The sequence below is a fragment of the Pteropus alecto genome, unplaced genomic scaffold, assembly GCF_000325575.1.
Source record: "Pteropus alecto unplaced genomic scaffold, ASM32557v1 scaffold131, whole genome shotgun sequence".
Lineage (NCBI taxonomy): Eukaryota > Metazoa > Chordata > Mammalia > Chiroptera > Pteropodidae > Pteropus > Pteropus alecto.
The window spans coordinates 13,159,619-13,186,936 of NW_006434709.1; the positions used below are offsets into that span (position 1 = coordinate 13,159,619).

Here is a 27,318-nt window from a genome sequence, read left to right on the forward strand (position 1 = left end):
CATTGTTAGAATTCAGACCTAAAAGGTACAGTTTGTGAGCTTGTGTAGGCCTTCCAGGACTCTACTACAGTGCTGTGGAAGCTCCAGAGAAAAAGCTCAGCCTAAATGATAAGAAGTTGAGCATGATGAGCCTGAACCCAAAGATACTGTGGGCTTGGAAGGATGAGTAGCCCTGAGTGTTTTCTGTCTCTCAGATCTGTTCTTGCCCAGTTTTTATGCACTCATGCCTGTGTTCTAAAGGAAAAGGCTTTAAATAAAACCTGAAAGAGTTATTTTACCAAAAAAAAAAAAAAAGATATTTATGAAGATTTGTCTGAAGAACAACAGCAGTTTATCCATTCTTCTAAATAGCCTAAGTTTTATTCTTATTTAATGCCAAACCAAGGAAATTTCTTGCATGAACTAGGTTGTCTTGGCCTCTTTAGAATTGTGTTCACTAAATTGCATTTGGACAGTGTGAAAAACTCTCTTGAAGAGCTCATTTTAGCATTTGCCATAGAGGTGAGGTTGAGGACATAGTCTATTATCATGGCCTTCTACCCCATGAAGCATCAGTAGGAGAATCTTTGATAGCCATAGGTATTGATATACTGTGTGGCTGTCTGTTATGTCTCAGTGAGATGTTATCCTCACGGCATGCATTCATTCACAGAGCATATACTTGTTTTTATGTTTCTGGTCTTGCCATTTTATTTTTTTTTTAACCAAGTCTTGTTTTTTTTTAAATGCAGTATTTTATTATTTATAATTCTTGTAATCTGACTCAAATTCTTCAAGAAATGAGTTGAAGTAGATTATTAGATATTCTGAAAAAGTACTATCCTGAGCAAGTTTGTTTTATTTGGCTACCTCCTTTTTTTGTGTCTTCCTGATCTTAATTCCATAAGATAAAGGTTGGTAAACTACAGCTAGCTCAGTAGATCATATCTAGTGTGCAGACTGTTCCAGTAAGAACATTTTTTACATTTTAAAAGGTCATGGAGAAAATGGAAAATAAGAGCATGTGGCCTACAGTGCCCAAGGTATTTACTCTCTGGTCCTTTACAGAAAAAGTTTGCTAATCACTTCTCTTAGAGATCAGCGGACCTTGTTCTGAAGGTATAATAGTGGAAAGAAACAGAAAAGGCTATAGTTTGACTTTTAGAAAAAGCATAAAATTTATTAATTGAGGACTGCATAAATATGAATAATTTGCCACAACTGCAGAAATCTCAATAACTGAAATTCTGGTTTAAATCTACTTCTCAGATAACTTCTCAATTATCTGGCAACCGATTGATAGACTATCATGTCCCATATTGGACGGATTAATTCTCTTGATCTGATTTTTCTTGAATTTCAGTGTTGAATTTTACAATGTTTGAATTCTCCATAAAATCAAAACTGGATTGGTTATTTTTTTCTTTTAATATAAATTCTTATTAATACTTTAAATTTCGTATGATAAAATTTTGCATATCTTTATATCTTCAACATATTTAAATACTGAAATAATTCTTTTTAAGGGAAAAAAGTACTTAGTTTTTTTTTTATTTTTAAATAATGTTTATTACTTTTGAATTACAGTTGGCATACAATATTATGTTAATTTCAGGTGTACAACATAGTGATTAGACATTTATATAGTTTATGAAGGATCACCCCAATAATCTATTACCCACCTAGTTTTTACAGAATGGAAACTGATGCTTGGTCAGCTTAGTAACTGGCAAAAGAATTATTTATATTCTCTAAGTATGTCTAAATGTGATTTACAGCATTTTCACATTGTGTAAATTATAATGAGAGCTATTAAGAGAACCTAATAGTATCATGATTTCTAATTATAGGTTGAATCATACATATAATCAGCTTTTAAAAGAGACTGAAGTTTTACAAACCGACCATAAAAACTTGAAAAGTCTTCTAAATAATTCTAAACTGGAACAAACAAGATTAGAAGCTGAATTTTCAAAGCTAAAGGAACAGTACCAACAATTGGACATCACATCCACCAAGCTAAATAACCAGTGTGAGGTGAGCTATAACACATTAAATTACTGTTTACTTCTTTAGACATCAAGACATACCTCAAAACTAAGCAATGATATTATAATGATAATAGCAATATATATTTGGTGGGGCTGTTTCTGAAAGAATTGGTCAGGAATAATTGAAATTCACAAGTAATTCAGAAAAAGTTTTTTTCATTAATCTCACAATTTTTGCTATTAGTTTCAACTTATATGTTGAGATACTTTGAAATTGCACATCATGTCCTTGTTTGATGAAAAAATGTTTACTGACCACCTGGCGTGTACTAGGAAACCAAAAAGGTAAAAATCTCTCCCCTTATGGAGTTTATATTCTGGTAGAAGGAAACAAACAATAAACATAATAAGTAAGTTAAATATATAGTGTTTTCAGTGTTTTTTTTACATATGGCTACATAGCAAATTTACCCCAAAACTTAGTGGTATAAAACAACTGTTTATTATGCTCACAGATTCTGTGGGCAGAATTTGGACAGGTACCAGGGGGCCAGTTTATCTCTGCTCCACTTGCAGCTGGGACCTCACCTGGAAGATTGAAAGGCTGAGTTAATGTTTGGTAGTTTATGCTAGCTATCAGCTGGAGGTATCAGTTTCCTCTCCATGTGGTCTTTCCCCATGGGCTGGTTTGGGCTTTCACACGCACATCATGGTGAGAAACAGAAAAAAGCCGTCTGTGCTTTAATGATCAAGCCTCAGAAGTCATGCAGCATCATCTCCCCTGCATTTTATTCATGGGTAGTCAAAGTCTTATCGAGGTTCAAGAGGAAGAAAAATAGACTCAACCTATTGATAGAGAATGGCAAGATTCTGGAAGAACACATAGACTACAAATACTACTGTAACCATTTTGAAAATTAGTCTGCAAGGTGATAAGTTATATGCAAGTAAAAATGAAGTAGGATAAGGACTGACAGAGTGGATGATGGAGTGTAGATTAAAATTTTAACTAGGCATAATTGAACACAGATTTGAAGGAGCTTGGGATATTATGTAGATATCTGGGAAAAGAATATTCCAGGCAAACAGCTAGTGACTCTAAGGCCAGGAGAATCCTAGTGTGTTTCAGGAATACTCTGAGGAGGCTAGTATGACCAGAATGAAATGAGCAAAGGAGAGAGTAGTAGGGGATGAGATCAGAGATGTGCCTGGGCTAGATATGTTTGTTACCTTATAGGCCATTGTTAAAAAACTGTGACTTTTATTTTGAATAAAATAGCCCCACTGGAGTTTTGAATAGATATGATATATGCCTTATTTATATAGTTCTTAACATAATTCCATGCCTCTTCGATAATGGTTTGATAAAATGATAAATGTTTTGAAACAAAAAAAAAATATGCCGAAAGGCTTAGATAATCCTTAAATTTTCTGATTGGTACATAAGTAGAGTTTGAACATAGCTTAACACCTGAATTTCATGGAGCACTTAAGCAAACCCTTAAATAGAATTAGGAATAGACTGTATAAGAAAAGTAATAGCTAAAAGCTTTTTGTATGAAATTATAAATCAATAGAATGAAATTTTAGTTTGAAAGGATATATATTTAGTTACTCATTCTAGCAAATTAGCAAATCATTCTGCCTGTGATTTATAAAAGTCATAAGTAAAATATAATTGGGCTAATGAACTTACAAAATAGTAGAGTGAGGAACATGACAAATCAACTCCCCAAGAAATAATAAAATTGGACAAAACTGTCAAAAACAATCATTTTAATACTCTGGGACTCAGACAAAAGCATATAAGAAGTTGAGAAGCATTTATTAAAATTTACTCAACTTTGAAAAGAAACTTTGGCTGTCTGAGGTGTTATGACTTCTCCTATTCCCCTACCCCATCCATAATTCCAATACCTGGTAGTTCTGCCAGGGTGCAGAGCTAGCTCTGAAAACCAACAGCTTTGCTCCTGGAGGAGACTGACTTGATTTGTGCAGAGCACAGAAAAGCCTCATGCCCTGGAGAGCTCTCAAAGGCCAACCCTCAGACCTGAGGTTGGAATACTGGTTGAGACAAGTAACAGATCAGCAGACTTGTCAGAAATATAACTAGGAGATCTAAGGAATGAGACAACCAGTCATAGCGGGTCTTGATAAGGTCCTATATGTCCCTAGTGGTCTGGAAGGCTGCTCAGAAGAGACCAGAAAGGACCCCTAGCCACCTACTTAACTCTGGCTGATTGTCCCAACTTGAGTCAAATGTTAACCCTTGGCCAGGGGCTGTCATATAATAACATAATTTAGAGGGAGTGAAAAAATGTATCTGTATCTTTGTGAGAAGGGATGGTGATTGGAAGAGAGCACAAAGAGTGTTTCTGGAATACAGTTAATGTGCTGTTTCTTGATATGTGTGCTGGTTTCACACATGTGTTCACTTTGTGATAATTCATTGAGCTATAGATACATTTAAAATTTATTCCTTTTTCTGTATATATGTTTTATTAATGTCTTTGATATAATGCTATAGAACAACCATAATGGACAGGAAACATTTATTTTTGTTCATGAGTCTGTTGGTCAGTTGAGCAGATCTACTGATCCAGGTATTGATGTGTGGGCCAAGATTAGTGGTAATGGACAGTATATATTTATTTTTGTTCATGAGTGTGGGTCAGTTGAGCAGATATGCTGATCGATGCATCGATATGTGGGCCAAGATCAGTTGATCTAAGTATGGCTTGCTCCTGCGTCTTCAGTTATATGGCAGGTGTGCTGAAGGCCGGCTGGTTTAGGATGGCCCCAGTTAGCGTAACTTTGCCATTTATGTGGTTTCTCATCCTCCAGCAGGATTCCAAGTGACTGAGTGGAGGAGGCACATGCGACCTCTTGCGGCCTAGGAACTTTCATACTATCACTTCTATCTCTTCTTTGCCAAAGGCATTCCAAATTCAAGAAAGAAAATAGATTTCACTTCCTGATGGAAGAGTAGGTGTAGGTATAGGGAGGAGGACAACTGAATTCAGTTTTACAATGAATCTGGTACATGTAATATTTCAATTTAGTAATATATAGATAAAACAGCACAATATTGACATTTACTAGATCTAGATGGCCATTTAAGGGTATTCATATATAGCTTTTCTGTCCTTTTTGAAAATTTTTAAATGCTTGTTTATCTTTATCTTTTTTTTTTTTGAGGAAGGGTTATTGTTGGCATTTTTTTTTTTTAATACAGATCTCTGAGCTGTACTCTAACACCCAGAAATCTACATTTTTAAAAATATATACTTTACAAGTAGTGCTAAATTCTGAGAATCACTACTTTTGGGCTTTCTGACTTCTTTTAGAACCTCTGGCCTAAGGCATATTTCCAATTTCTGTTAGTCTGAGAGAAAACAGTGCAATGCTGCTGGCAGCCCAACTACTATTAATATAAGCTAGTAATACTAACCATTGACAAGATTAGTTGACTCTTTGTTTAAGCCATAAGAACTATATATATACTTTAAGGTTCCTTGAAAACAGTGGTTGAGGGAAGAATGAGGTTTATTAAGTATTTACTGTGTGCCGTAGGCATGACACCAGGTGCTTTACATATATTATTTAATCTTTGCAAAATCTTAGGGGATGGGAATTATTAATCCTCATTTTATAGATGAGGTCATTGAAGCTCAGAGAATTAGCTAACTTGTCCATTGTTTCATAGTTGCTTAAACAGAAGGCTAGAGATTTGAATCTAGCTTTTGGACTGTAAGTTAAACAGTTTTGAAGAAAACAGTGTTTTTAGAACTAGATAATTTATTATATGTTAAACCCAGTGTCTATAAGAATTACGAATATATACATATATATAAAATATATACATAAATATACATAACCCAGTGCTTTAGCTGTTGTCTTAACTAAACAAAGCACTCATTCTGATCAAAGTGCAACCAGCTAATCGTTCAAAGAGCAGACTTAAGTCTGTGAGGTACTCTATATTTTTCAGATGTTTTGGGTGATTTATGTTAAATGTAAATGTTGATATTTTAAAGAAATGTTTGTGTTTAAACAGTTGCTAAGCCAACTTAAAGGAAATTTAGAAGAAGAAAATCGACATCTACTAGATCAAATTCAGACATTAATGCTACAAAACAGAACACTGTTGGAGCAAAATATGGAAAGCAAGGATCTTTTTCACGTTGAACAAAGACAGTATATGTAGGTACCAAATAATTTTGTGCTCTGAAATATTACTCATTATTTTGTGATTGGTACAACTGGTGACAGAGAAAACTCAATGCTAATCTTTTTGTATTTTCAACATTATTATTTCAGCATATATTTTTAGGATGCTTATGTTCCAGGCTTTATGCTAACAACCAGAAATACTAACATGAAAACATGGGTTCTGCTTTTAAAGAGCTAGTACTATAAAGCGAGAAATACAAATAATTGGCATAACAGAGGAATGTGTAGGAGGCCATAGAAATATCGCAACCTTAGTCTGAGAGAGGCAAGGTGGACTTTCCAAAGATGATTGCTTGAGCTAAGACTTAGAGGTTCAATATGAGCTCACCTGAAGAGGCATACTGGGCCAAGACAGCAGCAAAAGCAAAAACATGGTCGTGTGATGAAAGTGTTACAGTATGGTATAGGGTCTAAAAATTAATTTTTCTTGCTGGAGCAAAATTTAGTAAGGAGGAGCAGCAGGGAAATGAATAAACACTCAGGAGCCACTTCACAAAGATTTTTCTATGCCATTCAAAGGAGCTGCCGAAAATTTGAGCAAGGTATTAATGTTGGATTTGCATTTTTTAAAAAAAATCCAATGATTTTTAAGAGTATGGATTGGAGATTCTCAGAATAGAGACAAGAAGTAAGTTTTAAGAAGGCAGTTGCATAATCTAGTGAAACAATTTCCAAGCAGTGGTATTTGAGAGAAACTACAAGATGTAAGAAATAGAATTGAATGGACCTAATTACTGGTAAATTCTGTCTCCATTGAGAGTGGAAGAATCTGGTAAAATCAGTGATTTGGATCTGGGCAATTCAGTGAATATTCTTTGTATTATACTGCGATGCATCTATACTAGATTTTTCTCTACCCTTTGTCCCCAAATAAAAAGCACAATGATATAATACAAAACACAAATGTTGAAATCAGACAGCTCCTAAAATTCAAATCCCGGTTCTTCTAGTCAAAAACTATGTGACTATAGACTAGTTACTTCATTTCTTTGATCACTGGTTTCTTTTTCTCCAAAATAGAGATATAACACCTATTTCCAGAATTATCCTAAAGAGTTTATGATATAATATGTCTGTGCCTTTCAGACATGATGTACATGATGGTGAGCCAGGGCACATATGAAACCAGGATACATTATAAATTTTTTAAGCATCAATTTTATTATAAAATTTGAGGCAGAGAACATTATTTTTATATTAATACACAGATATATCATGGAGCAAAAGGCAGTTTGCATGAACTTTTAAGACAAATGCAAAACTTCAAAGAAATTTCACATTTGTGGCTGGCAACTTTGGATTACCTTTAATTCTTTCAGGGCTATATATGCTTTTACTCTCTGCCATAAGAGGTATTTTAGCTTGAGAAGCAGTGAGTATATCTAAAGCTCTTGGCATTTGAATTTCCTGTCCTTTAAGCAGAAGCTTTATCATCTTAGTATTCTGACTCTTGGTGACTAATCCATTTCCAAGGTTTAGTGATTGTATCTATATAGTGACTTACAAATATTAGTATTTGTTCTGACTTTTAATTTAAATTAAAATTTTAATTTAATAAAAACTGTCTTACATGTCAGACATTTCTAGCTGAATGCCTCTATCACATGGTCCTAGCAGGAGTGACAATAAAACAGGTAGTACTGAGAATTTGGATTTCTTGATGGTGTTACAGTTGGAAAGGAGAAAAGAATTTGGAGGTTTCGACTGTCTACTATTTGCACTGTGGTATAATTATTGGCAACTTCTGTTCACAAAGCATCATCTTCCATAGAATCTCTCAAATCAGTTTCTTCCAGTCTCCACTACCCTAATTCAACCTTACCGCTCAACTAGACTATTCCATTAGCTTCCTGCAAGCTTTCATCTCCAGACTTTCTTATATATTCATTCTATCATTGAGTTAAGGTACCTAAAGTAAAAATTTCATAAGTCACTTTGTAATGAAACCTTCGGTACTTCTGATTTCCTGTTGATCGAAATCTTAATCTGAAACCTCCTCACTACTTCTCCCCAGCTAAACTGCTTCATTTAGTGTTCTCGTCTTTCCTTTTCAGTCTATTATGGACTTTTTCTTCATGAGTCTTTCTTTGATCTACCAAGCTAGAAATGTTTTCCCTTTTATAAGTTCCTATTGTACTTCCACAGCACTTTTATTTCGGCACCGCTAATGCCTTTTATCATAATAGTCATTTATATGTATATCCTCTCTTTCCTACTATATTATAAGCAGAGCTGGGGTCCTTATTATTCATCTTTATATATACCTCATGCCTTCCTTATTATAAATGATCACTAAATATTGAATAAATAGTATTCTTTGGCATTGCAGTTTTTTTATAGGGTTCATATTACTTTGTTTTCTAATCTATAATTTTTCTCTATATAATGTAGCCAGTAAGAACATAAAAATGAGACTGAGATGTAGTGAAAGTACTAAGTTCATGCATTGCTGGAGGCAGGAAATAATTCTCTACAAGTAAATTAATCCTAAATAATTCTGCCATAAAGGAAAAAAATTTATTTGCATGGAGATGCAGTTGCAAGATTGATTATTATATTTAATTATAAGCAGACTCTCCATTTTAATATTTTGCCTATATAAATTATAATAAATCATCCTTTATTCCAATAATGGTTTGAGATACTCAAGATCCAAGAATAGTGGAAAAGTGAGTGTTGATAAAATGTTTAAAAAGATGTTAATATAATTCTTTGTCATGATGAGATTGTAATAGGGAAAATTTTCCTCAAACAAATCCATTGAAGAATTGAAACTTTAAATCCTATATCCTTTTATTTAAATAAGTTGTAAATTTGAAGAAAAGGGGAAACTTGGAAAAAATCCTATTGTTACTACCTAGTAAATTCTTAGTTATCAACTATGGTATCTGTATTTATGTTCTGGAGAGAAGTTAGAGCATAGTCACAAAATAGTATTCATAACTGTACAAAATATAATGCATGTCCTAAAATGTAATTTTTATTTTTATAGTGATAAGTTAAATGAATTAAGACGACAAAAGGAGAAATTAGAAGAGAAAATTATGGATCAATACAAATTTTATGAGCCATCTCCTCCTAGAAGGTACTATTAGCCAAATTTTATCTATGTATATTTTGAAAAAAAAAAAGTCATATTTTAAACATCTAATTTCGTGAAGTATTTATAAGTTGAATTTTAGACTGATAAGAATTTAAAAATTTTTTTCTATCAGGAGAGGCAACTGGATTACTCTAAAAATGAGAAAACTGATAAAGTCTAAGAAAGATATTAATCGAGAACGTCAGAAATCTCTAACTTTAACACCTACCCGCTCAGACTCCAGTGAAGGATTTCTTCAGCTCCCCCATCAAGATAGTCAAGATAGTTCTTCAGTAGGTTCAAACTCTTTAGAAGATGGCCAAACTTTGGGGACCAAGAAAAGCAGCAGTGAGTGCCTAAACTCTTTAAACATTTTTGATCTCTGTTGATTTAGAATGCTTTCTAAAGATTTCTTTTAAATAATTCAACAGCCCTTTGGGATAATAGTCTAATGAATGCATTTATTTTTAACTCCATACAATTATAAAATTCATTGCATACTACAATAATCTATAAACACATTGATTTTCTATATTGTGTGTTTAGAGATATCCCATACACAGAGATACCATCATTTGGCCAGGGAGGTAAAACATTAAATAACATTAAATAAGAGCCAGACTACTACTGCCGCTCTCCAGTTCTTTGTATGGCAGATGTTTTACCTTTGCATCATACTTAACAAGGTGATTGTGAGGAGCAAGTGAGAAATATTTATAAGAGCTTATTTTCATAAATACTTAGAAATATAAGATTTTATATATAATGAGGTTTTACGCATATACTTTGATGATATCAAATTGGAGTAAAGTTACATTGTAGGGGAAGCAAAGAAAAATAGGTATGAATTTGAAGAGAATGTTTAGATTTGGAAATAATTGAAGGTTATGAAATTTATTGAGAGATTGCTTGATAAAGGATCAGTTAAAATGGAGAGATATAAGTTGTGCATAAACTTTGATTCAATTTTTTAAATTACAAATATAGATGTATTGCATCTTAATGTGCCCTATACAATTCATAATCTTTTAATTTCATTACTAATGTGCTTAGCTAAACAGCAAGAGTGAAGTAAAAGCCTAAATGTATTTTAAGTGAAAGATTAAAGAATCCAATGCTAGGCCTCTTGAAGATGTTTAGGAAGTTGACAACTATCAGTGTTCTTAAAAAATATGTAAACAGGCTTCTTTGAATCTGCTGTATCACCAGTCATTAAATTTAAAAAATAGATTTATATCTATAAATTTCTTATATATTTATATACTTATATGTTTATATTATATACATATATATGTATATAAATTTCACTGCTGTTCTTTTGAAGTAAATAGCAGGCAAAAACAGCTGCTACTTCCCCAAGGGGTAGACTATTCATACGGGTAACTCAAAACACTCAAAAAACTATAAACAGTGTTTTGACCTTGGGAGAATTATCTCTGAAAAGGCAGTATTTTCAGGTGTAGGATATTAGACATTGACTGTAGAGTAAATATATTTCAGAATGCAGCTTTAGCACCCTAACAACTAGAATCCATAAGCAGGCAACAAAAAAAGTGATATGCATACATATGTACATATTTATATGTACGTAAACATTTGTGTCTGTGTGTGTGTGTGTGTGTGTGTGTGTGTGTAGTAGGCTCAAGAAAGTTGTTTAATTCTATATCCTCACATAAGATTATTGTTTAAAAAACGGGTTTTTTCTTATCTAGTCTTGTCAGCCAAATCTACATGAAACCTCTGAGTATTACTGTAGGGAGATCATCAAGTTTTTCTTAAGAAGGTGCCAGATAATTTAAGAAGATGCTTTTGATTTAAAATACCTGACATTTTACTAAATCAGAATGGTAATGGGTATACTCAGTTTTTTTAATTAAAGGAAGATATTTCAATTCAGATAGGAGAGCATACATTAGAAAGGCATGACAGTCTTTTTTTGAGGTCATATTGTTTGTTTTAAATATAAATCCGTCATTCCTTCATACTCTTTGCTGAAACATCCAGAATAAGAATCCGAAAGAAATAATAGGCTCCTTTCCTGCAATTTTTCAGTTTTAGAATTTTAAAAATAAACACAAAACCAATGTTCCCTTAATTTCATTATAGTTTGGGAAAAGAACATTGTCGATCTAAAAATAGATTGCTGTAGAGGGATCACATTCCACTACTGGCAAATTTAAAACTCCTTTTATCCTGTCCCTTTTGGAAGAGTATCTGTTAGTAAAGCAGCCTTTGTTAAACAGTTGAAAACAGAAAAAGAAAGTATCTAAACAAGACAACATGTGCATGCTGCAACCACTCTGCTTTGTTTTAGCTAAGTGTCCATTTTTACATTGCTTTCAGTTCATTTCTTTTCAGTCATTGAAAATAGCTGTGTTTTACCAAGCTAGAAAAGAAATAAGTCAAATTAAAAGCTTAAATGAATCGTGACTATTCCTAATAGCAATCAAGTAAGTTAAAAAGCTGAATTTCCATTGCATTCTCATTAATGAATGATACTTGTCAGTTTGTCAAGAGTTTTATTTACAAAAGAATGATAGACCCTGAGAAATAGCATAGTTATTAAGGCTGTGTACAACATGTCTTTAAGTCTTTATGCAGGTTTCCCTAGCTCCTAAACTGTAGTTCCAAAAAGGTGTAACCATTTTTTGTATTTAAATCTTATTAAAATGTAGCTTATGTTAATGACTCTAGTGAATATTTTTTTTGTTTTTGTGCTAATGATTTCTACTATAGTTATAACCCTAATTCTCATTTACAAAACTTTTTGCAGTGCTAGCTTTGATTTTTTTTCAATAACCTTGCCTAAAAAACCTTTCCAAATATCTAAAAATGTCATACGTAAATATTTTTTTGTCTATTTTGCTCGTCTTAGGGTGTCTCCTTATTTTTTAGCTGTATCAGAATTTAGTGCTAGCATTTATTACTACTCTCAAAATACCCATTTATTTTTTCCCCAGCCTTTTGTAAAATGAAATTAATATAATTGCTCATTTCATCTTTTGACCTTGTTTGAAAGAATATATATTTCCATGGTGCCTCTAAATAATGCACCAGAATTCAGTTTAAGCCAAGAAGTAATTTCCTGTTTATTAAAGTTTAAAAAAATAATGAAAGTTTTAAAGGTTTCTTTAGATTGTTTTAAACATACCCTGGGCACCTTAGTTTCTGTTGATGTATATTATTAAAATACCCTTAATAGAATTTGCATTTTCATAAATTATTTTTTTCTATAAAGCCTTATAATTTAAAAAGTTAAGTGAAATAGAGGATTGAAAAGCCTTGTACATTTTCATCACTTGTACTCTGTGGCCCACCAGTAGCCCTAATTTTAAAGTTATGCATTTACAACTTAACTAGGAAAATTGTTTCTTCCATAAGTAATTCTAACCAGTTCTTACATTTATAGGAATTAGCCAGTCTAAACTTTCAAAATACATGTTCCTCATCATTGTCTTCAGTGCTTTTCCAAGTATTTTAAGTATCAAAGTGCTTATTTCATATTTCATTATCACTCAGCAGCACAAAAATAATAAATAGCTTTAGTATAGTGTACATAAGCTGAAACTCAGACATTCATTTCTGTCCTTAATTTCAACATTTAACTCCCATCTGTTCTTCTCCCTTTTTTCTTTCATTTTTCTGTTTCTGTTTTTTCTCATGCTCTGACATAAAAGTGGTTGCACTGAAAAGACTGCCCTTTTTGAGGAACAGACCGAAGGATAAAGACAAAACGAAGGCCTGCTACCGTCGTTCCATGTGTAAGACTTTATGACAGTTCAGCTTCTTTCAAATGACTACACTGGCTTCCATTACTAATTTTTCACTAACCTTTCTCTGGACTGTACCAGTTCTCTTATTTTGCAAAGTGCAGTCTTCTAATTCAAGGAGCTGGAAGAATTTTTTTTTCAAAACTGGCACCGAATTCGCATTATATGTATGTTCACTGATACATATACATGCATATGTTTAATCATACATGTAATAATATATTTGTAAATCTCCAGCGCTTTCTAAAGTTGGCAGAAAAACCCTTTAATTTTACATGCCATAGAGATTTTTTTTCCCAAAGAAATTTACTTAAAGAAAATATAACAAAATCTTTAGCATTAGGATTTTATTTCCTTAATGAACCAGATTAAATAAATAAATAAAATGGCCTGTAACCCTTGAAAATGTTTGTCATTCTTTATATAATAATACTCTGGTTTTCCTTTTTTTAAGTAGAATGGGTAATTACATAATCACATTAAATGTCTATCACTTTGGTTATCATCTCTTTCAGGTTTTTATAGAATGGTATACTTACTTGATTCATAAAATGAATATTTTCTTCAGTAACCTGCTCTGACCAAGGACTCTTTATCATTTTCAATAATGATGATGTATAAGAACTGCTCTTCATTTTACTTTTATTCATTCCATTTTTGTTTCCCCAAAACCACATTATGAAGGCTTTTAATTATATTGCTATCACTGCACAAACGCATGGCAGTTGTACAGAGTAAAATTCCTTTTTCCTATCTGTAAAGGGGTTGGAGGTGGGTTAAAAATATTTGCTGAAATTTATCAGCCTTTGGCCTACTCATTTCATTCAGCTGAATGCATGTCATAATTCCAGTGACCTTGTGGTTATAGTTTTTTTATTTCACTTGCATTAATCCATAGACAAAAACCAGATCATTTATAATACAGAAATAAGAGCAAATACATTAACCATGCTGATTCATTTGCTTTCATTTGCATCCCAGCCATGAATGACCTGGTGCAGTCCATGGTCCTAGCAGGAGGACAGTGGACAGGTAGTACTGAGAATTTGGAGGTTCCTGATGATATTTCAACGGGTAAAAGGAGAAAAGAATTGGGAGCTATGGCCTTCTCTACTACAGCCATCAACTTTTCAACTGTCAACTCTTCTACAGGCTTCAGATCCAAGCAGTTGGTTAATAATAAAGGTATAGGCCGTCTGCTATTTGCACTGTTGTGTAACTGTTGGCAACAGGAATTTTAATTTGACTTTCTCATGTGTACTTTTTTGACAGCAACAACCTGAAATAATTATCAAAACAATCCGGCTTTGATTTAAGGAAATTCTCAAATCATTTCAAAAATTTAAAACATAAAATAACAAATCTTTCCTAGGCCTTTCATAATAAACAGCTAATGAACTAACTGTAAAAAGTTAAGTGTGAGAAAAGGAGAGAGTGATAGCTTTTTTTTAGAAACCTAAAAACATGACTTCAAACCATATAGAAAATTATGTAAGAACAACCCAAACTCTTGCTTTGCAGGGTCACAGGGGAAATTGTTTCATTGCTTCTGGTGTTTTCCCTAAGCAAGTCAGCGCTCATCAGAGATATTCTATTTCTTACGCCTAGATCCAGATTCTGATTGAGTCTATGAAATCTGTTAAATCCAGGTGTATTATATGTGATTAAAAAAGAATTTCCATATTCTGTGTAAATAAAATTTTATTTTTTGTTAAAATATATTTCTATATCCATTTTGCTATTTTATGTAGATGCCACATCCTTTGAAGACATAAGTCCACAAGGTATTAGTGATGATTCTAGTACGGGATCAAGAGTTCATGGTAAGATATGAACTTTATTTAGAGAATACATATTACATACAGAATGAGAATGCTAAGACTCTTGCATTGAATCCATGAATGTGGCATTGCCAGCAAGCATGTTTTATCTGACCTGCATCTCATAGCTAGCTACCTCTGCCATTTCTTCAAACCTAATAAAACTCCCTTTGTCTCTTTTTAAGGTTGCTGCTTCATCTAAATTGTCTCTGTTTTAGTCAAGGTCATTTATAAAGTATACCTGCACAATGCTTAAAAGTAATTTTTTTGCCATTTTGGTATAAGTTTAAAGTTTTAAGAGTTATTTTTTATCATTGGTTTAGAAAGATACTTTGGTAAAGGGTGAACCTCTAAGAAACCACATTTTCTGCAGCGTTGACCATTTTAGGTTTTTAAATTTCTGTCTGAAAAATATACCGAAAAAATCTTACCAAACTAAATAATTAACAATAAATAGATAACATATTAAAGGAATTTCATGCGTAAGCAGGATTTTAAGAAGCAGGATAGGGCTGTGTTCACTGTGCAGTTGTGTCCCTTGTATGGCTAGGAATACAAGACATTAAATGTGCAGATAGATGCTCATAGTCCTCCTGTTCATGGCATCTCTGCAATGTGCAGGGATCCTTGTCTGATTTGTTGTAAGTGACCTAATCACTAACTCTTTTTTTTTTAGCCTGTCACTCTATTCAACTAAAACAGTCCTCATTTCCATCTAGAAATTATACTCTAAATGTGCACTTAATCTTGTTTCAGATGTGTTGTATTCTGAAATGTCTTACTGAACTGTGGAAATGTCTTTGCTTCTAATCTATAAAATTCCAAGTCTTTGGGCATGCTCAGCCTGTGAAAATATGCATGATTGCTTCCTCAAATCATTCTGTGATCAGAACGTAAAGTTTAGTGTCACCAACTAGAAGTTTTATCGCACTGTCTCCTGATTTTTTCATTTAGCTTCGAGACCAGCCAGCCTTGATAGTGGCAGAACATCCACTAGCAATAGCAATAATAATGCTTCACTCCATGAAGTCAAAGGTACGCTGTAGGTAAATTTATTAATGTGCTCAATCCATTTCCAGATTTAAAAGGGAGATTGATCAAGTTTCTGGGGTAAAGTATGAAATCCAAATCGTCTACATTTGGAACATCATTCTTTTGAACATTTTATACTTTTCACATTGTAATACAAATGTATTTCAATGTATACAAATGTAAAAACAGGAGCAGTTATATTGGTTTCCATTTTTCATCTTCACAGATAAAATATTTTTATTACAATATTTATACTTCAAAAAATACCTATAGGTCCTTATTTTACTTATGTTTTGTCTTGTCATTAAAATGGTTGTCCTTAATTTTCTCATGATGCATGTACATCGAATTCACATCATAAAAAGTGTTTTAGAAATACTTAATTTATCCATGTAATAAGGGGAACTGTTTGAGAAGGCAATTGTGTGTGTGTGTAACAAGAGCCAAGTGGTTGCCTATAGCTCATAAAAGAATTATTTCAAGATTTTTCCCCTTAATTTTTTAATATGCATTCCAAGGTGAGGTTTTATGTGATGTCTGGAACTCTTGACTAATACCTATTTCCTTAAAGGTATACTGCCTACTCAGGTCTGGAATTGTTTAATAGATTATAAAAATTAGTTAAAATAGTTATTCTCTACAAGTCCAGAATTGTCAAATAATAATGAATGCAATTGTTCTATTGCTTTTTGTATTATAAAATTCTTTTGTCTCAGTTTTAGTTTTATTTTATCATTAATGCTATGACTTTGTTATTATGATAAAAAAATCCAATTTCAAAGAGGGATTATTTTTTCATTTTTATAATCATGTTTATATATCTAGTACAAAAATGTAGTCTAAAAATGTAACAAAGTATTTCTTTTCTGATTTGGAAATTTAAGAAAATACTATTTTTGTAAAATTGTTATATAACTTGAGCCAAATTCTTTCATGACCTACTTTACTCTCTCGGATTAAGAAACTATAGAAAGTTATATTTTCTATCTCAATACTATACCTGTATATACATGTGTAGTTTGCTGTTAATCAAAATGAATCAGTACTCAAGGAATAGCATAAACTTTAGAGAGTTTTTTTTCTAGAACTAGTAATTTGCATCCTCTGCAGTTCCTCAACCTCAATTGAGTCTTAAGGCTTAGAGCCACCATACCAGCAATGGAAAGCAGGAACAGTCAGATGATTCAGACATTAAATAAAGAATAAAATACTGCATATTTTATTTTAATTTTTTTACTAGAATTTTCTAAGTAATTATATCTTATCTCCTTGCTATTTAAGTTAAAAAAAAAATTTTAAGGTTATTCATTAAGGATGAACAGAGAAACCGTCAAACAAGGAGTAAAGACTATCAAAAGGCAAAGAATTAGAATTTTTAGCACTTAGAACAGTTTCTGGTTTTAACATTCTGAAATAATTTAAAATTCATATAATCATGTTTACTAAATTGTGTGGTATTTTACAATTATAGTTGACCCTTGAACATATATGGAGAGGGTTGTGGGGTCAGCACCCCTAACTTCCATGTTGTTCAAAGGTCAACTTGTATTCAAACCTGAATTTTAAAAAAATGTGTTATTATTTATTCATTTACTCACTCATTAAATGTATTAAGTATCTGCTTTGTATGTTTAGGCTCTGAGTATAGTGGTGAAAGCAAGTCTTTGACCTTGCAGAGCTTATAATTGTCAAATTGACCAAATAAGGAAACAGGCTATGGTAGTCTGATAAGAAAGTCGATGGTAGACAAAATAAGCAAGCAGTTGTTAGACTGATGAAAGATAAACATAGTTTACTAAGCATTTCTAAAGCTTGAAAGTCAGTTTAGCTCTTCATAAGAATCTAGTCAGCAAATGTTATTCCTATGTAGTTTTAATTTCATTTCTATTACTGAACTTTTAACACATCATCTACTCCAAAAGCAGGTGCAGTTACTATCCAAAGCAGGCCACAAAGCCATAGCAGTGGAGAATTTAGCCTGCTTCATGATCATGAGGCTTGGTCCAGCAGTGGTAGCAGTCCGATTCAATATTTGAAAAGACAGACCAGATCAAGTCCAATGCTCCAGCACAAAATGCCCGAAACACTAGAGAGTCGAGCACATCATAAGATCAAAACTGGTTCCCCTGGAAGTGAAGTTGTTACTCTACAACAGTTTTTGGAAGAAAGCAACAAACTTACCTCAATACAGGTCAGTAACCTTAATTGAGGTGGACATTACAAGTTAAATTTCTGTGATTGAACTTTAGAGCTTTTTTTTTAAAGTTAAAAGTGTGTTTAGATACACTAGCAATTTTATTTCATAGTTTAATGTATCAGGAAAGTAAAAGCATGGCTGCTATTCATTAAACTGCTTTTTTTTCTTTTAACAGATAAAGTCCTCAAGTCAAGAGAATCTTTTAGATGAAGTAATGAAAAGTTTGTCTGTCTCTTCCGACTTTTTGGGAAAAAGCAAACCAGTTAGCTGTGGTCTGGCCAGGTCAGTAAGTGGAAAATCCCCAGGAGACTGCTATGATAGATGGACAACTAAGCCAGAACAATTTGTGAGACCTGGTCCTCGAAAGACTGAAGATACCTACTTCATTAGTTCTTCAGGAAAACCTATACCAGGAACTCAAGGAAAGATAAAATTAGTAAAAGAAACTTCTTTGTCACGACAATCAAAAGATAGTAATCCTTACGCCACTTTACCTCGTGCAAGCAGTGTGATCTCTACTGCTGAAGGAACTACTCGAAGGACAAGCATCCATGATTTTTTGACCAAGGACAGTAAACTACCTATGTCAGTTGATTCATCACCAGCTACTGCTGCTGATAGCAACATCACTGCAGCATCTAGTGAGTACCGTTTACACCAGTGGTCCTCTCATACACTTCACAACCCAATACATGCTGTAGGTTCTCATGCACGAAATGATTTAGCTACAGATATGCCTCAGTCTCCATATGCCCAGGCTAGAAACTCAACAACAGAAAGGTCACATTTTCTAAACCAAACTTTTGCTGCTATTAATATGTCTAATGATGCATTTGGAATATCAGCTAAAGATAGCATAGAGTCATTTACTGTGGCTCATCCATCTCAGCCATTTTTATCCCTGAATACAGAGTTAGTTAGTAACATAAGTGGGTTACCTCCCAGGCCAATCATCAGAGTAATTGATCAGGCTTCTGCCTCTTTGGATAAAGCTGAACAGAAAGATAATGGACAGTTTTCTGATAATCAGAAGCCTAGTAAAAGTAACCCACAGTCTTCTGTAGATAACAGTGATCTTATCACTCCTGCATGCCTCTATCCTTATGACACAGAAGCTGCATTGTTGGTTTCTGAGGATAATCAAACTGTTTGGTATGAATATGGTTGTGTATGATCAAAACTGCACAATATAATACTGATGTTATTTGACATGCACTATACTTCTCTAATCTGATTTGAAGAGCTGCTTTTGAAAAGTATCATTTGTCTAGGTTCATGTTTTTATTTTGAATTTGTGGCATAGTGTTTGGCTATACATGATGGCTTGTGTATAAATGTGAATGTGTAACCACACTCAAAGCCTGCATGAAATATTAATTGCATTGTACATTTTCTGCATGACTTTAAAACCTTAACAATACATGTTCCTCTTTCACATTTCTTGTTGCCTGATAAGAGATTGTTACTTTTAGGAGCACGTTAAAATAGTTGCATGCTATAATTACCAAGAAAGCATTTCCAAGTCATATTTACTTCATTGCTTCCAAAAAAGAATGCTCATTTTTCTCCCTTTCTCCCTTTTACTTCCCTTCCCTACCACCCACTCTTCTTCTCACTACTTTTTTTCCCAGAATGTGCACTTCATATTGCACATGTATAGGAAAATAAGTAAAAAGATGTGATTTTTTTTTGCCATTTAATGTCTTCTGTTTTATTTTCAAAGAAATAGCTAATAACTCAATCCTTTATGCAGCAAATATTAAATACTGCTCATATTTATAAAATTATTCAGATTTAAAACGTTGTTAATACTTATAAATCTAGTGTAATTCTTAAAAAACCCCATCTATTTTTAATGTGACTTATACAGTGACTAGGAGCATTTGTAGCAATTCGATTTCTTCTTTGCACTTCATTTTCTTTCAAGATTACTTTTTTACTTAGAATCAGTTAACACAGTAGTTTTTCCAGGTTTTTTTAATATAGAGTCAAAAAATAAACTAATCATACTCAGTGTGTTAGAAATTTGCATTTTTTGTCCAAAAAAGGGTAGCAAGTTTACAAAGTGGTGAAGATTGTTACTTCTATAATTCTGTAATTTATTATTAAATTATATATGTCCTTAAAACAATTTTCTAAAATGAGTACTTTTGTGCTAAAATAAAATTAGGATTTGTAACCATTTAAACAAACAGGTATGTGTTTAGTAGAATACATTTAACTCTAGTATCATAAACTTTAAAATTATCTTGCTGTGGTCAAGCACTTTTAAAGCAGAATCAGCTAAACTCGAATCTCTATCTCCCAGAATTAAACAAAAAGATAGTCTATTTTATTGTCATAGCCCTGATCCACTTACTTCCAGAGGAGTATAATTTCACTTTGTCTCTAGAATATTTTTACCATTTTGATTCAGCCTATATATTACTAATAATAACAACCTGGCATCTGGAAGGAATGCTTTGAAATGTAACTTTCTAAAGAGGGAGAAAATTATTATTTACTACATGTTGTTATATTAATTATTGTTATTAATTGGGTCAGAGAAAATCAATAGAGAATCTTTACCTAGTGAAATTTGCATCCTTTGTAAATTAAGCCATCCTCTTTTACTTACACAAGATCATTTCAGGGGGTAGGTCCATTCCATTTATATCTTTGACCATACTTCTCATAACCAGGTATTACTAAATATGGTGCTAGAGCAGGTAGTCAAATGAGCATAATCAGAAATGTTCATATTTTTTAGTATCACCTAGTATATTTTCTATGTGAATATATCAATCTATTTTATTGTCATTTGTTTCACAGTCAGTTCTAACATTTTAACTGTTTTTGTGTCCCTTTTTTTTTCATAACCTGGTAATAAAACTTAAAGATAAATATAGGTAATATTAGATGGAGGCTATATATGATGCAAATATAATAGTTATTATTATTTCTTTTCCACATCGAGTCAAATTTTATTTCACAATTCAACTTTTTAAAAATTATAAATCTGATACTTTAAATTTAAAATATTAAATTTATGCAGAATACATTGAAAAATCATGTGTGTTATATTAAAAACTATAATTATTTTAGAAAATTACACTTGCAGGAAAGAAGTATTTGCAACCCAAATGGCTATATTTATATATGCAGCATGATTTCAAAATGCACATGCACACTGTGCATGCAAGATAATACATATCATGTCCATGTGTCTTGATGATTGAGAATACAGACTAGACTTCCTCCAGAAACTATCACTAGGTGTGGAATCGTAAAACTCCCAAAACACTAGTTTCTTACCTGTTTCTTCATAGCACGGAGAATCAAATGTTTAATGGCGGGAAGAACCTTAGAAATCATAAAGAGCCAGTGTTTCCAAACTTCAAAATATCAGCATAGTACTTTCTGTAAGTGAAATCTTACAAAGATGCCCCCAATTTAAAAAAAAAAATTTAAGATAAAAGTGATGCGACACTGACTCAGTTGAGCAGCTGCACATTTTTCCTCTGAGACATCTTCATGAATATCCTATTGCTTCACAAAGGATTATTTGAAAGTGTATGGAGATTCAGTACACTAATTTTAGATGAAACTGAATAGCTTTCATATTCTTGGCTTAGGTTTCTAGAAATTATACCCTTATTATTTGTGTGACATTGTAAACTTACACTGTTCAGCTCTGGGTCCCCTTTGACCAAAACAATTTTCACTCTAAAAAGTGTAAGTAGGTATGTTATTTGCCCATGAAAAATGTCTCAAACCCAGGCTTTCTTAGTACATAATACAAGTATATCATTGTAGATATTTTTGCCAATGCTTGTAAGATTCCTTTTTACCTTACCAACTGTAAGTGACCATTTAGTAAATAAACATAAGTAAACCTATCTGACACTAAGAAGGCATATTTATAGTATTTAAAATATAAAAATCAGTCTTTAAGTAATGAGATGTCTATCCAATTAAGAAATTTCCCAGAGTTAGATTCCTTCTCCTTGCCCTACTCAATGAGAACTTTTTTTCTTATCTTCATGAATTGCATTATGTTTAACCTTGATTAAATAACATGAAATGCTTTTTTCCTGCAGATGTGGACAAAGTACAAGAAAACAGAAATACAAAAAGCAGGTCTAGGGAGCAACAAAGCTCCTAATTCTTTTACCCACTACATGACATGTGGGCCAAGTGGTGAGTTTCTTGCTTAAAATGTAAATGAGATTAGTCTCATTTATACAAACTAACTGTATTAAGTATAAGAACAAGTGCATATTGCATTAACAGATGTAAATATTGCTTGCTTATTAATTCACGGCTTCTGTCTTAACTAGTAAAGCAAGATTATTTGATTGCTGTAAGTTTTTGCTTGTGAGACAGGAAACAAACCTTTAAAAATTATTTTCCTTTTTTCCCTCAATTTAAATTTGATTTCAGTAGTAAAGAATGTTTTAGGACGTCCTTTTTTAGTTTGAAGTCTTTTTTTCTGTATTAGGAATATGAATTTCCCACAATGTTCTTGATAATTAAAGAGGACAAACTAAATGCCATTCCTATGAAAAGCCACTCAGATAACTTGTCTCTTTCTGTCACTCCTTCCTATAGAAATATCTTGTGCATGCTGTTCTTATAATGGCTGCTTCTCTGTATTTTATATCTCTCATCTTCAATCTTATATTTTCTTTCTTCTTTCTGCCTTTTAACTAAATACAGAGAGAAAAGTGTCCTTCGGTTTCTCAATATGAAGCCTTTATTTCTGAAGTAACAAGACACCCAACTATAGAAATCATTTTTTAAAATCTTTAAGGAGACTTTATACAACCCTGCGTGACTAGATCAGGCAAGAAATACAAACCTTCATTCCTTCCTTGAATCAAGGAGCACTACTGGAGTCAACTGCCAAAATTTTTAGAAGGTTTTAGGACTTACTATATATTGTACTGTTAAGATCTACTGAATAAAGGATGTTCTCTCACTAAAGACCAAGTGTTTTAAGGTTTCAAGAAGTACGCCAAGAACAGTCTTCTTCTGTCATTTGTTTATGAATTTATCCATGTTTGCTTAATGCTTCTGCTAAGTGTTAGCCGAAATCTAGCCATTTATACTTAGTGTGTAAATCTAAATTAAATGCTGTAGTATGTTGTGGAATGTACTATCTATCAAGATCCAGAAAACATTGTTTTGGCATGCCAGAGCCTTATTTGATTAGCAGACTGCATGTGTTGGTATTCTTTAATTTTAAGCCAGTTATTTCGATGCACTGCAAAAGAAATTCATTTTACTAGGTAAATCTGATAAATCCATAATGAGATAGGAATTATAAAAAGTTTACCGTAATATTAATCTTTCTATATTCTCCATTAAGCAGCACTAAGCATTCACACATGGATCCCAGTTAGAGTGTTTTTCTGAAACTTTTTTTTTTTTAGTAAAGTGATTTTCCAGCAAATGGCATTCCCAAGATAAAGCTGTTGTATTTTAACTCATTCCCTTCTTTAGTATTGGGTTGTATATGTGTTTGTTTTTTTTTAACTTGAGAGCTGACTGTTGCTTAAGAAGTATTCTTATGGCAAAAATAATGTAAATAATTTACTGTGATCTGCATTTTTCCAGGAACTCACTTATTATTAAGGTTATCACTTATTAATAGGAATTTTTGTTTTTGTCCTTTATAATATTGCATTAAACTTGGTAACTATTATTGGTACTTTTGAAATATTTGTATGCATTTGTTACCTTAACCATTTGAAAGAAGCACAAAAAAGTAGACTTAGTTAACCCAGGGAAACATCAATTTTTTTGTAGTTCCAATTTTATATGTTTTATTTTCTTATATCAAAAAATGCATTGATACCTCTTAATGCAAATTCATTATTTAACATAAATATCAGAATAATATTAAAGATCTGAAATGAGAAAGGTACTTTTTTAATTTTAACAGTATACTTCTTAGGCTCTCCTTACCAGCTCTAAAAATCTTTTTGGAATAATTCCATATTCCACATTGTGTGGTTTATGAACTGTTTTATCACTAATGTAGCTCCCATGAGAAATGTGTCTCCTACTCTCCCTCTTACATATATATACATATATTTTTTTTCGTACACCAGTAGCATTGTTGTGTTCATAGTCTACTTTCAGAAAGACCATTAATGAAAAGACAATGTATAGTTGACCAGAAATTGAAATGGAAGTTAGCGAACTTGGATTTACTAACTTAATGCCACCATTAACTTAGGTTTGCCACCAAATTATGCTGTAAAGTTCTTTTAAACTCTTGGATGAAAGGTGCTATGTAATGTAAATACAAAGGATTCTTACTAAAGTACAAATATTGCACAACAGACATATTTAAAACCTATTCTCTAGACTTTGAAAAATCTCTCCATCATGACTCCCTAGATTCAAGTATCAAATTGATAATGGGCATCATGGCAGTCTAGAGACACTTGCATGTAAAAAATGTAAATTCATTTTTAGGTGGATAAATGGAAAGTAAAAATAGAAATTATGTTTTAGCTAAAATATAGTGAGTAACTTAGATTTATATTAACTAGCTTCTAATTTGCACAACTAGGACACATCCCGGGACAATTACTGAAAGTTGAAATTTAATGAGTAGGAGGTGGCCCAGTGAAGGTGAATGATATCACAGCTTGACCTGTCCAGGACACTAATATCCTAAAATAGAGAACTTGCTAACTTAAATAGCATATTATTGCTTCTAGTAGAAAATGCTATAGGGCAGCCTATAAAGTACTGAATCTCAGTCAGCTGACCCTGTTAGAGATACAACCAAGGGAACATTTGAGACTGCAAAAATAGGAATATTCTCAATTATATTCATCACCTTCTTCATACCATTTCAAGGAAGGACCAGATAATAACCACATGAATATTTTGCTTGCTCCAAAAGATACCATCAGAAGCAAACTTAGTAGGAAGTCATTCTTTTCCTTTAGATAAACTATGTCTGCCAAACAAAATAGTATGGCCAACTAAAAACTAACTGGGGCCACTTTACTGATTGGGGTCTGACATGCTTTTAATTATATGTCTCTATTCTACATCTACACCTAAGTCCCCTAGAAAACGGAAGAATTCAATATACAGGGTAAGAGCTGCAGCCCAGAGCTCGAGTTAAGGGCTTCAGATCTGGCCATGTGGAAATGTTTGGTCCAAGTGTTTGAACTGGTGGTTACCAAAGAGTTCATGAAACAGGTTTGTATGTAGCACCTTTCATGCAACGCATAGTAAGAGCCTATTTAAATCACTGTGCATATTACAGAATTGCAGCCACCTCACAAATGAAATATTACAGCCTGTAACTTCTTAACAGTTTATGTCAGGAAGTGAAAAGGAAATTGTACCAAATCTGGAATTACAATGAGGAGTAATAATGTATGCTAAATGACTTTTGTATTTTAAGTTACTTATGAGAAAAATGGTGAATTTTTGTGCTTTTCTTTTCTGCTACACTTAGTCCTAAGATGTATTTTTTCTTTAAGCCTTGACTGAATAATACAAAAGGAGCCCATTTTATAATATAAACCTTGATGTACATGTTGAAATATCTGGACAATGAAAATGCCTTAAAAGGAATGCTTATGGATAAAGTTGCACTTACAACACCCTTTAACAAAACCTGATTTTAAATTGTCTTTGTTTTCTACTAAGGGTTCTCTTTCAATGTTTGCCATTGTACTTATAACTGTTATTAAATACCAAATCAAATAATATAAAAGCTGTAACATTTCCTTTAAAAGAAATGCCACTGACGGATTTGGAGTTGAAGAGCAAAATATTTATTACTTGGCAGCACCAAACATCAGCCAGATAAGTCTAGTTTATAACAAGAGACACCATCATCTGATTTATCTTTTTAAAACCATTCATTATTTTTTATTTTAGTTTTTAACTTTATTTTTAAAAAAATTTGGTTGGTTTAACATTCACTTTTCAAACTGATATAAAAATAAAACAAAAGTGATTTTTTATAACAAGTGGTTAGTAATCATTTAAAAATTATAAAGTATAACTTAGCCAAATATTCTTTCCTTTCCCTTTGCCTGGAAAACCTATTTTCAGACATAACCCATAACCCTTTTGGATGATCTGTCCTCATCATTTTGTGATGAGTATTGGAAATTTTAGGAGAAAGAGAATTTAGCAGTTCTGTCACTCCTAAAATAGGTTTAAACATACTAATAGATTGTGCAAATCGGTATCTCTCATTTTCACTTACAGCCTAAGGAGGCAGAATGTTGGCGATGCCAACCAGCCTTGTGTTCTTGGGCAGGTCTGTCTGTCTGGGCCTTTTAATCCACCAAAAGTTGGGGAAGACCAGTTATCTAAGGTCCTCAGTGTCTGATTCTATTCATTAAACCTTATATGCAGAGCAACCTAAAACTTACTCTTTAGAGATATAGTACAGATTAGGTAAAACTAATATGGCAACTCAGAATAGGGTTATCATTTATGGAAAGTATTTCCATAAGATTTCTGCCATGAATAGACTTATAGTTTCTAATCATATATATCAAGAAATGACAAGTTTTTACTTTTATTTTTGCCTTCTAGTAGGAAATCGATATAAACTAAGTATAGTACCTCTACTACATGGAAATTATTTTTTGAGTGATCAAATTTAGGAAAACATGAGAATTTTCATGACAAGACCTCTAGACTATTTTTGTAAGACTACAAAAGACTCCAGACCATCAACTGATGAAGGGTTTTGTTTAATTGAGCTGAACAAAATGTCAATTTCCTATTTTTGAACTAGCTTCTATGTGTCAACTGACAGTACATAATCCTGGGATCTTATACTTTCCTTATGCCATAACTGAAAGGGGATGAGTAAATTTTAATATATCCTAGAAGAAACTTGTTTGTGTTCACATTTGAGTTAACAAAAACTAAAATCCTTCTTAATGGCCTGTGTATATTCTGCTATTGAGTTTTAAAATGTAATTTCATTAGTATAATGATTACAATTTTTCATCCCTACTCTTGTGTTTTTAGATTAATATTTTCTAAAGATATACTTTTTAAAAAGTTAATTTTTTTTTTTGAAAAAGAATTACTGGTTTAAAAACAAACACCCAATAATGGAAGGTTTTAGCTCTTGTCCTTTGTTTTAATTATCTTGCTTAAGAATTCTTATTCCTTAATCCTCATTCTCCAGTGACAACCACTATCAACAATATATTCTTATATTCCTTTTGAT

The 27,318-nt window shown here is 32.5% G+C and overlaps 1 protein-coding gene across 7 annotated transcripts in view; it reads left to right on the forward strand.

The window, feature by feature from the left end:
* The window catches only part of CCDC88A (coiled-coil domain containing 88A), a 116,353-nt gene extending 90,525 nt beyond the window's left edge, over positions 1-25,828 (forward strand). For 2 of the 7 annotated variants that reach the window (XM_025045213.1, XM_025045214.1), the window contains 10 exons: positions 1,830-2,016; positions 6,028-6,173; positions 9,196-9,288; positions 9,419-9,633; positions 12,963-13,046; positions 14,037-14,240; positions 14,807-14,878; positions 15,830-15,910; positions 17,830-18,098; positions 18,280-20,236. In XM_025045213.1, coding sequence (XP_024900981.1) covers positions 1,830-2,016; positions 6,028-6,173; positions 9,196-9,288; positions 9,419-9,633; positions 12,963-13,046; positions 14,037-14,240; positions 14,807-14,878; positions 15,830-15,910; positions 17,830-18,098; positions 18,280-19,278 — 2,350 coding nt within the window. In that variant the 3' untranslated portion in view covers positions 19,279-20,236. Of the gene's footprint in view, positions 1-1,829; positions 2,017-6,027; positions 6,174-9,195; positions 9,289-9,418; positions 9,634-12,962; positions 13,047-14,036; positions 14,241-14,806; positions 14,879-15,829; positions 15,911-17,829; positions 18,099-18,279; positions 21,054-22,183; positions 22,284-22,802 lie in introns of those variants that run through there. The other 5 variants (XM_006909592.2, XM_006909593.3, XM_025045217.1 and 2 more) reach the window with 5 other exon arrangements.
* The last annotated feature ends 1,490 nt before the right edge of the window (positions 25,829-27,318 follow it).